Raw genomic sequence first — 19,538 nt, 5'->3', positions numbered from 1 at the left:
CCAGTATGAATGTAACCTGTTATTCAGTAAAATAAACATATTTCCCATTATCAATACTAATATGGAAAATATTAAAAAAAAAAAGTTTTAATATGATAAATAGTTTTCTCTTGGTCTTGGTGGTTGTTTTTGATGCTATTTGTTTGTTTGTTTCTTTGTTTGTTTTAACTGCTAGGTTTTTGAAGCCTTTTTGTTTGTTTGGAGTGGAATAAACATAGCCAGACTGAATTGCAGTTGAGCAGTATATTATTACAAAGCAAATATATTTGTCTTACAGTATCTTAGGGTTCTGTCTTCATTAAATTAATGACTGAACCTATCTCTAACCTTCCATGTCTTTTATGTAGTCCAATTAGGTGTTTAGAAATGAGATTCAGATCAAATTTGAATCCTGACAGAGCAGCAAACAGTTAAGACAGTCACCAAGATGCTAATGTGATCTTAAAAACACAGATTCTATTGAAACAGAGAAGTATATAAAGTTTATATTCAAGGCAGTTCTTGTTGGGGTCCACTTAGTTTATTTAGTGTTTTATGTCAAAAGATTAATACAAACAAAAAATATTAATCTGTGAGCAGGCATATGTGAGGGAACACACTTAAGTTTCTGCTGAAATGCAGCCTACATGTTCTACTGAGTAAGATCTGATTATGCAGAGCCATTTGTCATCATTATAACATTCTTACCACCACGTCCCCACAGTTATGTATCAGTCAGATAATAAACCCAAACAAACAAATTTCATCTCATATTAATTAGGTTCTAGACATTTTTGTTTAAATGCCACTAGGTACCATGGTGTATTTCTTTGAGCATCTAAGTGTTCCTAAGAGTTTTCACTAAATGATTTAACTGAGGTCACTTAAGAGATGTGAAGCAGAGTGAAAACTAACTATCTGTATCTTAGTCTAACATTCTAAGCAATTAATTATGATAGTAATTACTTGAATTACAATATAAACAACTAATTTCTGCTTTTATTGAATGTTATAAGTTACATTACAATTCTTTTCTTTGGAAGAATGATTTTGAATTGTAACCACATTAATGATCAGTTTTACTCTTAATTTTCCGTAAAGCTTCTCTGAATCGCATGCTCTTCTCTGCATATATACAAGATGAATATCTAGACTTTGAAACTACAAACATCCTGAAACTTTAACAAAACTCAGAGCATTCAGTGTGAGATGCAAGGCTAGCTTAAAGTGGAATAGCATGTTTCATTTGCTAGCAGCCATCTGTTTCCTGTGTCAAGCAACTGCTTCTGATAAATGTAAACTTTGTGGGAAAAGTTGACAACTAAAGAACTGCTGTAGCAGAATTTTGAATGGTCTCCAGAGTTTTGGGAGGCATCAGTTTCCTCTGCAGTTGAAATTTAGTCTTCACCTTGGTTTTTCAGCATATGCTAAGGAATAACTGTTATTTGCTTACCAGAAGTTTAAAATATTTAGATTGTGTGATATTATATCTTGGAATCCTAATATCCTGTTGTCATATTTTGAAATACTGTATCAGCTGATATACAGTAAATATTTATATATGCTTTTGACCTTGGACATGTGGTGTAGCTTAGCTGAGCTTTCTTACTGTGACTCAAACAGACTGTTAGATTATATCAGTAGGTGATAATTACTGATCAGTGATGTGTAGAAAGTTATTAGTGCAAGAAAATTTGATTCACTATGTGGTTGTGAAATCTTGTGTATAGCCTCAGTTTCTTTTACATCAGATGGAGAAAATTATATGTTCACTGCAATACTGATTATTCACGTATGTTAGTATTAAAATTTATTGTAATATCAATTATTTGATTGCAACAAACTTCAAGAGATGACGTTTTAGCTGTTTCTGGGCTGTTGTTTTTTAATTTTCTTTAGGCAGAAAGGTGTTCCAGATTTGGAAAGTATAGGGTAATATGACAAAAAAAACCATGTAAAACATGTAGGTTACCTTTTTGAACACTGAAATGTACACATGAATTTTCTATTGATTTCTATTGATTCCACAGAATTGGAATGGAACTACAACATAGGAATTCAGAACTATTACATTCAGTACAAAATTTCAAACTACATAGTATCCTTTTAATTAATCTATCCCAAATATCCAGTACAAAATTTACATGTAAAATTCAATGTAACATACATGTAAATTCAAAACTAAGAATCATTTCCTTCTACAGCTTGAAGTTTGATTCCTTGCATAATTGATTCCTTTTCAATAATAATTTAAATTGCTTCATCAGAGATTTTCTTTACTGAATTTATATTGTGTTCTCTATAGAGGATTTCCAACTTTGGTGCAGAAGGAGGAGATTTCATAAAATAGATATGAGATTGAAGTATTTTCTTAAATTCATACAGATTTCTTATTTATTTATTTATTTTTAATTCTAATGAGAAATATATCCATTTTTTTTACTGTCAATTATTTTTGTCCTATAACAAATATAAACTTTCAGATAAAGTTGTTGAGAGACACAGGTCAAGCACTCTTTTTTTTTTTTTTTTTTTTTTTTTTAAATTTAAGACAGTTAAAAATGAATTAAACATCTTGAAACATCTTGAGTAAATCAGATAGTCATTAATTATATGGGTCCTGAAGAGCTCATCTACTCCATCCTCCTTCCTAATGTTAAGACTTAGCCAGCTCAGCTGTGGCTTTGTTTAGCCAGTCCTGAGAAGTTCCAACAATAGGTAATCTGTACATTTTTGCATGCCTTCCTTGTATGAAGTTATGAAGTCTCTTGTAATGTAAAACTTGAATCTCCTAAACCTACCGTTATGTATTTTCTGCCACAATACGATAAGTTTGGCTTATTCATCTTTGTAAATATTCTTCAGGTAATTATGACCTTTTATTATCTGCTAACTTATCTTCCTCTTTGTCACACTAATCTAGTTCCCTCAACCTTTCACTATAGTTCAAAGGCCTACAACCATCTTCTCTTTAGAGAGAAATAAATCTGAAGAGCGTAGTTGTAAACTTACCTGTATGTCATTTTACCTTAGTGCTAATAATTACCTCTTAATATCTAGATGTCCTTTTTGGATGTGAGTTGTATGCACCTCATCTACTGCATCTTTGAGGGAAGTGACACTTGACTCTCCTGCAATGCCAAATTCAATTATCAAATTCTTGTTAGATAAGGATAGATTTTGAACTGAATTATTGCATGCAAGGAATGAAAAGTTTTGGAAAAAAATATCATTAGAAGAAACAAGAATAATTTCTCCTATCAGACAACTTCTAATGATTGAATGATTTCTTCCATTTTTTGAAAGAATGCATGGGTAGATAATGTAAGAAAAACATTCATAAATGTTAACATTTCCTAGGCTTTTCTGGGCTTCCTGAGATATTCAATTACTTGGAATTTCCTTGACAATCTTGCAGCAGTCCATGTGCCTTTATGTATGCCATTCTTAGCCTGTTGCAAGACCAGAATGATTATACACTGAGTGTAAATTTCTTGTAGGATTTCTTTCTTGTTCTTCTCTTGACTTTTCAGACTGGAAACATTCATTTTATTTTATTTTTTTAATTTTTTTTTTTTTTGAGTCAGTTTGTCATAGAGCTTGTCTCTGATTCTTTATTTTCTTCCTTAGTCCATTATTTTATCATCTTTCCATCTAACTGCCCTTACTAGATCTCACTGATGTGGCACATGCATCATCAGCTTTCTAAATTTTCTTATTTAAATGAGTTTATAACTCCAGCATGTTTACAGTCGTGTATTATCAAATATCCGTTTAATATAAAAATTGATTTGGACAAGTGAAGTGGACTGGATAATCTGAATGTTATTCACATTTTTGCGGTTAAAAAGCTCAGCTTCATTACAATTTCCACCCTTTGAAATAACTGCCTTTTACCGCTGCTTACAGTTTTGATATCTTCAGTAAATGGAAATGAATTTCCATTTACAAAACAGATTGAACTCCTTAGTGTTTTCTTTTGAAATCAGTCCATGATTATTTGAAGTTAATATATTTCCATGTTATTTTTTTCAGATGTTATTTTACTTTCAAAAGGAAAGAATGAAAGATTATCTGATTGCTTCAGCTTTGCTTTCCTCAGCAGACACTTTCTGGTGAAAAATCTGAATTTGAGAAATTTATTCTTATTTTCCCAATTTCTACTTTACAAGACTTCCTAACTCTATAGCTACTGGAGTAGCTGAATATATATTTTAAAGATAATATAATATTTCCATTTCATAATTTTGAAATTTCTTCCATCTCTTTGATTTGCCTTATGTCTCTTTTTACTCATTAGTATCATATAGAAGCTTCCCAGTTGTACCTTGCAAGGGACATTACATGACATTTACCTCACTGCAACTCTTTGTTGTCCCCTTTTTCTACAAACAATTTCATGCATTTTACTATTCTGATTCTTTGCAAAGAACTTTATTTGAATAGCTTGTAGAGTTGGTCTGCTATAAGTCCTCCTTTTCTGAGATGTCTCTTTAGGTGATTAAAAAATCATTAATGTATCCATTATTTATAAGCTATGTCTCTGAAAATCTCAGGCTCTCCCCAGACTTCATTAGCACAACAGACTGTGCTGGACATCACTCCTTTTCAAACAAAGTAAGAAAACTATTCTAACTCCCTTAAATTTAAATTCTTGTTTGTTTTAGTATCAATCTTCTTACCTATCAAGTTAACCTCTGGAATATGTGCTCAGTCTCTTTCATTTTTTGCTTGTCAACTGGATCAAAATTGAAGTTATTTTTGCAGCCCAAAACTACCTGTATATAAGAAAAAACAAACAGAAAAAGAAGCAAAATCATGAAAACCTGGGGTCTTCTTTCCCAGACCTTGCATAGACTAATGATATTTAGAATTGCTTTGAGCAAAAAGGAACTCAGTACCTTATGAGATCAAATTAGGGCACCAATGCAGAGCAGAACAATCCATTCTCTCAACCATCTAGCAATGCTGGGCCTGAGGTCTGCCCTTTAGGCTGCCAGACACATTGCTGGCATCATAACTTGACATCAACCAGAACCCCCAAAAAACTTTAAGTGAGCTGTTCTTCAAACTCTTGTCCCATGGTAACTCTGCCTAGACTGTGAAATACCTTTAGTCATGTGATTTGTGCTAGCTATAAAGGGAGTAGTTGTTAATACTGAGCCATCTAAATATATGAATAATTAGGAAAATATTTTCTTTTTCTTCACGTTTATAATATACTGTTTTTGTAAGCCTTCTCAAGATACTATGTTCTATTGTATTTCTGATTATAAAATGCTAGTCTTAGTTATGTGCTTATGCACATAAGGAAACACCTTTACACAGTTAGTGTGGAATTTAGCAATTATGTAAGATTTATTTTTCTATAAAGTTTCATTTTAAATATGAAAACATAAGTCTTTAATATTAATCACTGTGAGGATGCTGAAAATGATGACAGCTCCAAAATCCACTTGCAAAATGTACTTTATTATAATTTGCATTATCACAATACATCAGATATTCAAAATATTAATTCTGAGTTCACTTGACTCTTATTAAAATTTCTTCAGTAGTATCTTTGATTTAGTATTTTGGGCTTATTCCTTAATTGGAAAACAAAGAAGGGTATTTCAGAATTTTGGGCAGAAACATAAGGTAACACATTGCAAATGTATAATTCCTCTTCATCAGGCTTACATGAGGAATAGGGTGAATAATAAAACACCATTAAATTTAAATGCATAGTGCTGATAATTTAGCAAATGAGAATAGAAAAATGTGCATTCTTAGAACCTGTATGATGTGATCAGTTATCCATAGTCTTAAGTTTTATATATAGCTTACTACTGTGGCAGACAAACCAGTAAAAAAACAGTAAGCTGAAATTAGCTAATGTAAGATACTGATGTCAGAATAAGGCCTGATATATTTTCTGTTTCCAGCTGTAACTGGGAATTGAAACAACCATGATATTTTACAGCAAGAAGAATTATCTCAATAATACACATTTACAAGTTTTTTAACTTTCCTCAACTGAAAAAAAAAAAAAATCATTACCTCAGAAAACAGAGATAAAAACTAACCAAGCAAACAAACAAGCCAAACATTTTTTTTCCCTGTTTTTATTTCTGTGCTGTGCCAAATTTGCATCACCAAATGTCCGCTCCATATGGAAAAAATTCAAAATCTTTTCAAGCCTGCCCATCACTTCATAAATAGTCACAGCTACACCGAGGAAGATTTTTAGAATTATTTCCTACCATGACTTTGAGAAATGCATATTTGCCTTTTAGCTTTCATTGTCTAGTGGTTGTGGTATTCACATTCTTGTTACTGGGAAGAGTAAAACATATCATGTATGTGGAGACAAGATTTTACTGTTAGCTTAACTAAAAGCTTAACTGATTTTAGCTTAACTAAAATCTTAATCTACTAGAAAAAAAAAAAATCAGCTATTACTAGAATTTTTACAGTAATACATTCCTAGTCAAAATTAATATGAAAAAGTCTTATTAATAATATACCACATCAATGATATTTGAGAAAGCCTTTTATTTGATATTGTAATCCTTCCAATATCTCTCTGGGTTCTAAATTGAAATGCACCAATCTTTCTCCAGTAGAAGCAGAAGTGACAACAGGTCACCTGTATCTCAAGTTCTTAGCCAGGAAGTGTATAATGTTTATAGTGGGATTTTCTTTCTCAGCCATGTGGTTGACATTTTTGGTGATTTGCTAATCACAATCTTTCTTGCAGGTTTCTAGCTTTGATTAACATAAGTGACTGCTCTTTCATAGAATAATGGAAAATCCTGAGCTGGAAGAGACCAACAAAGATCACCAAGTCCAACTCTTGGATCCAGTTTCTTATAGAATGCTCAGATTTGTCAGATTTTTACTATGCAGAAGTCAGAAGTTAGGCCTGACTAACTTCTGGGTCACCTGATCTCCAGGAAAATGTTAAAAAAAAAGTAAACCAGCTCTGGACAAGGCAAACAAAAGAGGGCTGAAGGTTGCATAGTTGCAGCCTCTTAATATCAAGAAGAAAAGTAATACTTAGTGGTTTACATTAATATTGTTAAAAGTGTTATATATGTAAAAGGGTGCAAAAATTGACTAATAACTATTTTTAAAAAATGCATCTTCTTTCCATGTCACCGCTTGATTTTAGCTTGGGAGCAACAGTAAAATTCTCTTGTGATGAAGATTATGTGTTACAAGGCTCAAAAAGCATCACCTGTCAGAGGATAGCTGAAGTTTTTGCTGCATGGAGTGATCATAGACCTGTGTGTAAAGGTAAAGAGGAATTTTGATCCTTTTAGCAATTTGTTCATTTCAGGTTTATCAACTGCTTGATAGCCAAACCTATTAAATGATATTTTGTAAGAACTTGAAGAGTATAATCACAGAATTGTAGGAGTTGTAAGGGATCTCTGGAGATCATTTAGCCCAGCCACCCTGATTAAGCAGGTTCCCTCCAATTTGCTGCACAGGAATGCATCCAGGAGGGGTTTGAATATGTCCAGAGTTTGAAGTGAAACTAGAAAGAAAAATAAAGTAATGATTATGTTGGAAGCTAGCAGTTCTGAAAAAAAAAAAAAAAAACACTTCTGTTTGTATGCGAAACTGATGAATACGTGTTGATTAAATATCTAAAACCGTTATTTATAACTAGAACTCGTAACTGATAACAAAGAGGACACTGATTAACTTCTTTAAGCTCACTGACTTCATAGAACTTGTTAATTCCACCTTAAAACGCAGAAGACCAATATTCAGAAAGATACTAGAAATTGATGCCAAGCCATATGGAGAAAAAACAGACAGATGTTATAGATATTATAGTTTGTCAAATATAAAATGTGATGGAGTGTCATTAGTTGCTGTTTTAACTAACTTCAGTGTGCTGTAATTTTGTTCTTTTGATTAACAAGAGGTTTTAATTACACTCTTAGATATACTAAAAATGAAGTATAATGTTTTTCTAGTTTAATAATTATGTGTTCTTTAGGTTTTATGCACAGAGCATACAGTAAACATTTTGAAATATTTTTGCATAAGTAGGATAAATATCAAGTGTGTACAAAATTATGTGTGCATCTGCTTGTTGAATTTGCATATTTGTTTACAAGCCATTTGGGCAAACAAATAAGATCACTGTGTATAGATGTTATTTTATGCAAGAAATTGTCTTGAGAACTGATTCAGCTTTGCAGATAACAAGGGCACAAGTGGTATTAAATATTTCACCTGTTATTTTTTAAAATGTAATTGAAAGTGCTACTTGAAGTGTTGTTTTTTATTTGAATGTTACAGCAATGGTTTTCAGTTACATATATAAATGTTATTATGCACACACACACACATACATAAAACACAACACCACAGTTATGATTTATTTTTCAATAATGTGAATATTAGTTATTATATTACTATACTGTTCTAAACAGGAAGTTTCCGGTTCTATTAGATGCATTTGACTTGACAACATAAATCCTCATAATTTGTTCTCTCAGGGCATATGAATAACAGAGTGTAACTGCCTGCCAAAAATGAAAGATTAACTCTCTTTAGGAGTTATCATATTATACCAGCTGGAACTGGCATAGGAACATATTAATGAAAGTGAGAACTGGAATAAATTATTTCTGCAGAAGAAATGCAAGGCTTTGAGAATGAAAACTGATACATCACTTCTAAAACAAAAGATCATCAACATCTTTTAGTCTAAAGACTAATTTTCAGGAAAATGCTGCTCTAGAAGTCTATTTAAATGTAAACATTTTGACTTCTCAAAGAAACTATGAGGAAACTATAAAATTATGCTAGATATTGCGGATAGATTTTGTTACAAACAGATTAGATTGTGGTACTGTCACAATGATTCTTTCCCTTTCTGTCCTTTTTAATATGTTTTATTATTTTTCTTAGCCCTCAGCTCAGCAGTTAGGGGACCTGTTTAGGAAACATGGCAGAAAATGAAGATGTTTGTCTCACTGTGATTTACAGACAACATACTTAGAAAAGAATTTAAAATGTAGAACCAGAGGAAAATATGGCTTTGTGTTGCAGGAACCTGGAGAATTAATATAAGCAGCAGATGAGAAATAACTCGCTACTTTTTTTTTTTTTTTTCTTTAAGAATCAAAGTTCTTTCACTTTCTGAGACACTTGTTTTTCAGCTGGAATTTTTTCAAGATCCATGCAACATTCAAGGAGCACTGGGGTGTTTTGAATGTGTTGCAGTATAATTTGCCACTTGCTCCAAATCATCAGCCAACCAAGGCATGAATTAATAATTATTGATCTTAGATTATTTGCATTTAAAGTTTATCTAAATTCTACAGAGGAATATGGCATACTGGGTGAGAAAAAGAATGAAAAATATCATGCGATGAAATACAGCCTTTCTTACTCCACTGTTGAGGCCACTTCTACTACATAGGATTGTTTTTCCAAATAAAAGTTTACTCTCTCACATCAGAATTTTATACTGTTGGATCATACTTTTGCAGAAACATAAATTGTAATGTTTTCTTCCTGGACAACATTTTTGTTCCATTATTCTTCGTAAAAATGTCAGTCTAGGCTAATAGTTTATACATAATAACAGTATATGAACTGTTATGTATTTAGCTTGTGAAGATAGCACTGTTTTTCATTTTATGTAGGAAAGAACACAAATAGAACTATATTTACCATTTACCTACTGTACTTCGCATGATACATTTTAGCATATACTTCATCCCTCTGGTGTGTAGGAGCACTAAACACTGGTGTCCTTTATAAAAACAACAAAAAAAACAATCTTATTTCAATTTCTCGTGTTTCTGATAGAATATGTTTATGTCTAAATTCAGAGCTAAAAAATGATCTTATCCTATTCAAGAACATTTGTGTTCTATATCCTATCACTTCCAAAATAATAATAATAATAATGATGATTAAAAAAATGGCAAAAAAAAAAAAAAAACAAACAACCAAAACCTGTGATATTAGAGACTCAGTAAGATTAAATAAAATCTATATTTCAATTTTTGGAAAGACAAAAAGAACTACACATTTCTGGACTGTTCTGCTAAAGTATTGTTAAATGCTTACTGAGGTAGAATTAGCCAAAGGAAATTTAAACTACTGGTCATTTTGTATTCGTATTTTTGACAGCAGATAACCTGTACAGTTGATGTCATACACGAGCTTTAAGGTGTCTTGCATGTCTTATTTGGTCTACCTAACACAAATAGGATTTTTCCTATTAACCATGGAAGAATCAAAATTTTACGCATAGGCATGCAATATTTGTACATTCAAGTGATATTTAAACTTGATCAATATTTTAACCTTTTCATCTGTGCTAGCTTAAAATTTGCTGCCTTTACAGCAGATGCCTGATTCTCTTGTATAATGGGGAAGAATAACAAGAACATCAAAATACCTTTTCATTCAATTCGCTGCTTCTAAACATGTCAGTGTGTTTGCATGACAGAAAATCCCAGTCTTCTCAATGATTGTTTCATATAACAAATTTATTTTCACATGATTTTTGCCAGTTATTCTTCAACTATTTTTAGCTAGGGTTTCTTACCAATGATTAAAAAAAGTGAAATATCAGCCTATCAGAAAAATATTTTAAACTTCAAGAATGTTGTTTGTTTTTTTTTTCCCCTAGCTTTACATTATGTTTTGCTGCCATTTATAGCTTTGGTAAGCTAAGGGAATTTTACTGGGTGAAAATATTGTAGATAGGAATTGCAAGGGTACTTACAATATACTGTTATCACAGGGCACTGGGTAAAAAAATAATCTTGCATACTTCTTGCGAAATATTAAAAAATGTTCAAATTATGTGAGAATCTTGGAACAAACATTTACTCTGCACACAATTACAGTTGGCGACTGATATTTGAAAGAAGAAAATGTGTGCTGTTAGTTACATCCTATCAGAATAAATGCATCCTAATCCCAAAAACATCTGTAGTTTTTATAACATGATTGCTTACATTGACTTCTCTGTAGATTCACTGTGGAGAGAAAGTTTAAAGACTTTGGAATTGAGACCCTACTTATTTATCTGTCATGGGATTCAGCATTCCCCTACAGGGTAATGCCATTCTTATTAAGCCAACTTGCTTAAGCAGAGACAATTATCTAGTTTATGAAAGTACTTGCTACTTGATAAATCTCTTCCTCTCATTTATGTTTCAGGAAATGAAACAGATAGATCTATTCACAGTTGGTCGATTAGCCTTTTTATTTTCATGCCTGCTGCTCCTGTTTTTTGCTTGCTTGTTTCTCAGTTTCTGTGAAGCATTTATGAAAGCTGCCTTTCATAAGCCTTCTGGCAAGTCAGCAACAAGCTCTGCAACAAGTACAGTATTTTAGAAAAGCTCATCTAGTATGTAGAATGAAATAATGCCTTTTAAATAATTCTTTGTGTGAAAGAAAACTAAAGGAGAGAAAAAACTTACCATTTCAATTGTGATCACCTCATTAATAGGTATGCTACAAAATAATTTGAATTAATAGTAAAGCAAGAAACAAACAGCATCCTGCATTTAAATTGGGCTCTGGCAATTTTGGAACAATTTTTTTCCTTCATATTCCATTTTAGTCAATGATTTCACTGACTAACAACATTTTGGTAATAAAACTAAATTTATGAACTTATTAAGTAGCATTTGTCATTTGATAAACAAATGTTATAAATATCACTTTGATTAACATGGATATGCCATCAGAATGTGCATCATGAATGTTACCTCTTGCCTTTAGAAACACACTAGTAATGGCAGTGGCAATGGTAGTGGCAGTGTTTGTGGTAGTATCTTCTGAATTCAAGATTTGTGAGGCCGTGAGGGTATCTGAGAGGTGTTTTGGGCTGCTCAGACTGTGTATGTGTAGGCATCAGCTGGCAGGCAAATTCTCTCACAGGTGGCCAAGTCAGAGTTGTGTGGTGTCTGAAACCCTGATGGCTTCCTTTGGTAACAAAATCACAGAATCAGAGGGATTGGAAGGGATCCCTAGAGATGATCTAGTCCAATCTCATGATAAAGCCTACCCTATTGTAGGCTACATAGGAATACGTCCAGGTGGGTTTTGAATATGCCCAGAGGAGACTCCACAAATTCTCTATGCAGCTTGTTTCAGTGATCTGTCATCTTTAAAGTAAAAGTTTTTGCTCGTGTTCATATGGAACTTCCTGTGTTCCAGTTTGTGCCCTTTCGCCCTTGTTCTGTCATGGAGCTACACTGAAAAGAGCCTCACCACGTCCACTTGACTTCTACCCATTATATATCTATAACTGTCAGTAAGGACCTCTTAAAAGTGATGTATAACTATATATATACATACACACACACATATATATACACATAAACATACATACATACATACATATACATATATATACATACATACATATATATATATACACATACACATATATATGCAGATAATGCATTACAGACAAATAGGACTGAAAGTAGTCAACTAGTCAGCATCTACTTTCATAGTACAACTATGTTTAAACCTAGAATATGCTTATCTAGTGTTTTTAGGTAGTTCTAGAGCACTTCAGTCCTTCATTAGCTTTGCAAGTGTAAGATTTTTTGTTAATTCAGATGTGAACCCTTGTGCTGTACTTAAACAACTCTCTAAGTGTTAGTTCACTTCTCTTTTCCATGATTTATTGCATACTTCAAGAATACCTTCTCTTCTTTAAATAACCAACAGCAGTTCAGTCAGTTCTTTGTTGTAGGTTATATTTATAGACCTTCAGCCTTTTTCATCATTTTTGCAATGGGCCCATGTCCTTCTTAAAATACAATTTCTAAAAACGAACTCTGTTTTAGAATAGACTTTCCCAATGCTCTGTAGAGAGGAGGAATCATTTTCTCATTTTCACACATTTTTCTGCCTATCAGTCCATGCATATTGTCCAGTTAATTGTCTTCTCATAAAAGTGTTTTTTTTTTTACTAGTATTGTTAAGTTTCTGTGTCACTGCTTCTGTGTAACCTGTGAAGAGTTGCGTAGTATCTTGTTACTTATATTGCATTTATGAATTGATTATATCTGCTTCTGTGTTTTATCTAATACTTGTTCTATTGAACGGTGTCTTATTTTAATGTCAGTTTTTTCAGCCTCTCATTCGTATTTAGAACTGTTTTTGTTAATATACACTCAGTCCCTCCCAGCTCTGTGTTAAATGGAGAGTTAGTGTGTATTAATAAGTACTAATAAGAGTAATAAGTAACTAATAAGTGTACTTTTTTTCTTCCTTGCATGGTGCTATTGACAGTAGTGGATGAAACCTGGCCCAGAATCCCAGAACAAAACTCATGAAAACTCAGTTATTTTTAATTTTTGACAGTAAAACATTGGTCATAGAGAAGTCTAGAATTTAAAGAATCTCAGGAGATATTTACTGTCCGTAGTAAATACCAGGAATTATCATGAATGGGTTTCTCTGTAAGGGAAAACAATTTGGGAGCAAAGTGTGACATAGTTATACAATAACTACGTGAGAAAAGCAGAGCAAATCTGTTAACAGCAGTCAGATTAGGCCAAAAAAGAAAAAAAAAAGAAAAGAAAAAAGAAAAAAAAAGGAACAGGTAGTAGGTAGTTGAAGGAGACCATAGAGATGAGAGAAGTCTGAGGAATTCAAGCCAGGAATTCAAGTCAAGATTAGGGTTCTGATCATCAAGCTATGTGGTCAGACACCAGCATACCTGCAAACAGTAAGGTTTTACCATTTCCATCCAAGATTCATCAAGTATCAAGACATTACTGCTTGTGCTAATTACTTGCTATATGTTAGCAATAGCTACAAATTACATACTGACTTTTAAACAAAGCTATTTTTCATTTTATTTCCCTTAACATTCCCTCTTTTTTTTCCCTCTTTTCTTTAAATTTTTCTCTACTTGCACATTAAAATCATAGGTACAGTTCATGTGAAATAACTACAAGTACAGAGTTCTGCATTTTCTTTCAGCAACAAAACAGTGATCAAATAAGATATACTGAAGTATAAAAGTACAGATAAGTTGCATTTTTCCTAGACAAAAAGAGAAGAATGAAGTCTGCTCTTAGATCTTCAGTGATAAAAGCCTGTACTTTCTGATTAGTCATGATTTTGAGTTTGATATTTGAAACTGCAGTGCATGGTATGTAGAGAAAATCTCATTAATGCAGAACTAATGTAACTGAAATGCCATCAGAAAATTGAACATACTATTGTTTGTATTGGCAGTAAAATTAAACTCTTCAGACATGAGACAATAGCTTTATTTCAAATCCATCATCAAAAAATCACTATTTTCAAGAGCTTAAGTATGGATGTGATTGTGTTGCCCTTAGATATTCCTGCTGTTATGTACTGCAGATTTCTGAAGTTAAGGAAATCTGCTATATCATAATGCCAAAGAATTTCAAGTAAAGGTTTACATTCAAGTAGCTTAAGTAGCATGCAGTGTCTTAAGTAATAGAATACAATATGAAAAATGTTCCTGTTCTTAAATTGAGTGATAAGTAATTGTAAATAGATGTAATTGCTACTTACAGAGACAATCCAGGAAAAAATCTTTAAAACCTTCATGTTTTGAATTTACTTTAAAGCACTGGCAGCCAAAGGCTCAGTGCTGTTATTTTGTGTATTGTATTTTGAGAATTAAGAGCTTAAACAAGACTGGAGAAAAGTATTTGAAAAAAAAAATCTGTACCCACTGCTTCCTGCATGTTGACATACTTATGCCGTATCTCAGTAATGTTAGCCAAACAGAGAAATGAAACTTGTAAAGGGTGTACTAAGTTCAAAAATTAAAACATTCTCATATTGTAGCATCAGTTCAAGAATATGTTTTAAATTGGAATATCTAAAGTACAATTTGAATGGTTTTGTAATACTTCCATGAGGAGATATACATCAAAGTAATAGTCCATCAGTGAGTGAGAATACATCTGTACACATACATGTAAAACTTCAAAAAGACATTCGTTTAAGTTTAATGATGTTTGCAGCCAGACTGGAACACAATTTTTCGCTAAACAGTATGGACAGTGCTTACTACCTAGGAGCTCTGGTTTATATCCTCAACTTACATTTACATAGATTGGAAATAAGAAAGATAGGAATTGGGTTATTAAAAATATTTGCAAATGCCCATAAGATCTCAATAGGATCATGTAAGACCTACATATTAGCAGAACTAAAGTGTTAATGCTATTATGAGGGCTGCTTCAAAAGTAATGCCTCCCATTCTATTGTGTTATCACACGATGTCAGAGATGAATATTGATGGTATGGCAGCAGAGATTAATATCCAGCAAATGTTGATGAATGAAATAGCAGTGGCTGCCATTTTTGCTGCATGGAAGGCTTCAATGACACATTTTTACTTCATATACACTCCTATGTCAGATGCTGCTTTGTCAGACTGCTTCTCTGCTGTTGTTTGTCAGACAGCAACAAAATATAACAGAATATTGGTAGGAAGGTTCAACCCCTACAGCTATATCAGCAACACTGATGTTGTGAGCCAATATAATAAAATAGGAGGCATTACTTTCAGAGCAGTCCTCATAGTATCCATAAATAATTTCTGAATAGCAGCAATTGTCATATTTAAAGAGCTATATTTTTATAAGTAACAAAACAAAAAGCTAGTTAACTGCACAAAACCTGAACTTTTTATTAAAAAAAAAAAGGAAAATAAAAACAAAAAACCCAAATTATTATTTGCTGTTTTCACAGGGAACACGCACATCCAATTAGGATTTATCAGCAAAAGTGAGACATTAAAAAAAAAAAAAAAAAAGTTTGTAAAAGTTAGTGGCCAGAAAAGCACAGCAAACAAAATGACCCATTAAAAACATAATAACTTTCGTATCACCTTTTGAATCTCAGAAAATTGATACATTTTGGACCTGTTTGCTGGTAAAACTTCAGTGTATAGTCTCTATAGAAGAACTGTAATGTAAAATATTATCAACTCCATGAAAAATATTCCATTACTAATCTTATTATTTTATCTTTTTCCAATGCTTTACGTTTTTTTTTTAATTTTCTCCTGTTTTAGTCTCTTCTCAGTAAATGGCCTTAATAATACCTCTTTGAATATCCAAATAAATTATTTGACTTTATCTTTTAATTTCATACTTTTTTCTTGGAAGTCTATCAAAATAAACTTTTTGTTTTTTTTTTAATTAATCTCATTTTTATTTTTCATGCACTCAGAATACAGTGGTTACATATATATATAAGTTTTATAGCATGGATAGTCTTGATCAGCTTTCTCATACTGAAGATATCCCTTGTTTGTTACCAGGATAATACATTGCTAATTATGCTTTCACAGTTTTAGAGGTGATGGAGATTTTTTTAATGGAGTTCTCTAACCAACTTGTACAGCAGATACAATATCTGTTTATTTAAATATTAGTTTTACTATGATCAGTATTTTGGTCTCCACAAAGGTAAATATTTTCTTCAGTATTTTCTGAGCTGATTTTTATTTATTATTTTATTATCATTATTTATTGCTTTCCCTGAATATTATTTTCCTTTACAATTTCCAGTATATATGCATATACTTACATGCATATCATTCTTATTCATGGTTTCTCAGTGTGGACTTGCATTAATTCTGCGTTCTTCACATCTCTGTCACATTTATGGTAGAATAAGTTTCAGCCTTTCAAGTCTTTTGTAATTATGAGGGAAACAAATAAACAGACACCTCAAGAAGTTAAATATTTTAACTGATGTGAGGCAAGGTTATTTATTTTACAAAGGAAATCTCTTTTATGACACCAGTGACTTTTTAATTTAAAAAATGATACTTGCTTTTAAATTTATATGCCAGAATTTTATCTCTTATGGATATATAGAACACGATTAACTAAAATGATTATCTATTTATTTTAAAGAAATTAAAAATAGATATGCAATAAACTTCAGCTATTCAAAAAATCATATTATGTAAGTCAGCAAAAAACTCTAATTCCACAAAGAATATTTCTCATTTCTCACCTTTGATCATACTCATTTTCTGATGCCCTACACATTCTTCTGCAAGTTTTATAACTGCATCTTTGCATGTATCATCTTTAATTAGCTAAATTAATTGCCATAGTGTCCATGTTGTTTCCTTTTTCTTTACTAATCTGAAATATAAAATTCAGTGGCATCTCTAAAGTTAATAGCAACACTCATAATAAGTTCTGAAGAGCAGACTGACATTTTGAAATTGCAAAAATTCACATATTTCTGTCTCCCAACAAGAGCTGCCTCCATGCTTGGAGGACAGTGAGGTCCTATGAGTAATTTTTTATCTTTTACAAGTAAAATGAAATATTTTTTCTGTGATTACAATACCTCTGAGTCCAGATGTAGTACTGTAAGTAAACTGTTTTTCAAACAAATGTACTGATTTATAAATGTATTTTACTGATCTGCTGCTATTGTCATTGAGTCAGTAAAGTAACTGCTCTTAAAGGAGTGAGTTCAGTAGACATTTATGCCCATGAGCTGTTAGTATATATTTAATAATGTTTGTTTTTAAAGATGTTAGACATTCATGTCTCTATGCTTATGCATTTCCAAATTCTATATAAAATATTCAGAAGCACAGTCAGAACTAATCTTCAAACACATATATTATCTTCATAGAAATGAAATCTAATTCATGCTCTTAAATCAGTTCCAAAAGAAAAATAAAGCAAATTCTAGATAAGCCATAGTGAACCAGATCCAGGAATTAAACCTGCCAATAATTCAGCTGTCAAACTTCATATAACGTGTAATCTTTGTTTTAAAATGTAAGTTAATACATTAATACATTTTTCAGGTCATGTTTGCTTCAATTTTTTCATCCACATACTCTTTTTTTTTTTTTTTTTTTACAGAATTAATAACATGACAACCTTTGGAAACTGTTAATCCACTTTTTCATCTCTCTTAGTTGAAAATGCAGAGTATAGAGCTAAATTCAACTGAAATCTTTCAAATCTTTATTTGATTAGCAGATGGTTAGTAGACCTGCCTATGTTTAGTTAACAATTTTGCAGCTTTCAGTTTCTATGTAAACTTTGCTCGTGTTAAACAGATGATACTCATATGAAGAACTTCATAAACCTTCTCAGTCAGTACTACTTTCTCAGTACCAAAATTCAGTGAAAACAGTTCATTTTTTCAGCAACTTTACTTACTCCTTACAGTGCTGTAAGAATCATCACAGAATCATAAGGAGTTCATAATTTGGTGAACTATCTTGTGAGCAACTTCTTGAGTTCAGAAGGATGGACGAAAAAATGTCTTAAAAGTTATAGAAAATAGTCACAGATTTCAATAAATAAAGCAGAGAGTTTAAGTAGACCACTTACGTCCAGGAGAGATTTACAAATAATCTCTAAAAGCTAACAAAAATTCATATTAGTTTTGCAAGTATACACTGTACTGCTTATACTTGGCAACCCATTCAAAGACTGCAGTGGTTAAGAAAGAGTCTTCGTATGATCATAGGCAGAGGTAAGAAACTTTTGATGCCTATGGAGATAAAGACAACCAGTAATGTAATAAAAGAAAAATGGTAATATTGAATGAGAAAATACAGTATTGATGTTTAGAGATAGATAAAGCGATCAGTAAAGAAATAAAATGTAAGCATGTTATGATATTTCTGTAATGTAACAGAATATTAGTTTCAGTACAGTTGTTACTGGGCAGAAAGTAGTCTGATATACACCAAAAAAAACATCAATTGTTCTGTTCCTCAGTCACCTGAAAAATGTAATGAAATCTGTCAAATAATCCTATAGTCATTAAAATTTTAGAACTGCACTTTTTCTCCTTTTAACTCAAAAAAGCATCAGTATCAGCCCATAATATTTACTTACTTTATGTTGCTATTCATGTTCTCTTTATCAAAGACATTGACAGTGGAATTGAGTGCATGTATAGCAAGCTTAGGTAAGGCATCAAGCTGTGCGGTGCCATCAACTTGCCTGAGGGATGAGATGCCATTCAAAGAGATCTAGACAGGCTCAAGAAGTGGGTCCAGGTGAACTTAACAAGATTCAATAAATCCAAATGTAAGGTCTTGCACCTGGGTTGTGGCAACTCCTGTTATCTGTACTAGCTCAGATATGTAAGGACGGAGCATAGCCCTGCTGAAAAGAACTTATGGGTACTGGTGGATGGTAAGCTGGACATGATCCAGGAGTGTGCCTTCACAGCCTGGAAAGTCAACAGTATCCTGGGCTGCATCCAAAGAAGCATGATCTTCAGATTTAAGGAGGTGATGGTGCCTTTCTTCTCTGCACTCGTGAGATCACACCTGGAGTACTATGTACAGATATAGTTGCTTCAGTAGAGAAGAGACATGGATCTGTCAGAGTAAGTGCAGAAGAGGACCATAGAAAAGTTCTAAGGGTTGGAACACCTCTCCTGGACAGGGTGAGAGAGCTGGGTCTTACAAGCCGGAGAAGAGAAGGCTCCAGAGAGACCTGAGAGCAGCCTTTCAGTATCTGAAGGGAGGCTACAAGAAAAGAACAGACTCTTTAGCAGGGTCTGTT

General features: G+C 32.4%; 1 protein-coding gene across 2 annotated transcripts in view; it reads left to right on the top strand.

Annotated features, from left to right (window-relative positions):
- Positions 1-19,538, top strand: part of CSMD3 (CUB and Sushi multiple domains 3) — a 538,229-nt gene that overhangs the window by 236,243 nt on the left and 282,448 nt on the right. For both annotated transcript variants that reach the window (XM_085221591.1, XM_085221590.1), the window contains exon 10: positions 7,136-7,260. In XM_085221591.1, the coding sequence (XP_085077717.1) occupies positions 7,136-7,260 (125 nt within the window). The remainder of the gene's footprint in view (positions 1-7,135; positions 7,261-19,538) is intronic.

Source organism: Meleagris gallopavo, chromosome 3 (genome assembly GCF_905368555.1).
Source record: "Meleagris gallopavo chromosome 3, MGAL_WU_HG_1.1, whole genome shotgun sequence".
Classification (NCBI taxonomy): Eukaryota; Metazoa; Chordata; class Aves; order Galliformes; family Phasianidae; genus Meleagris; species Meleagris gallopavo.
The sequence above is the reverse complement of the archived record's forward strand: the minus strand, read 5'-3'. Positions and strand labels throughout refer to the sequence as shown.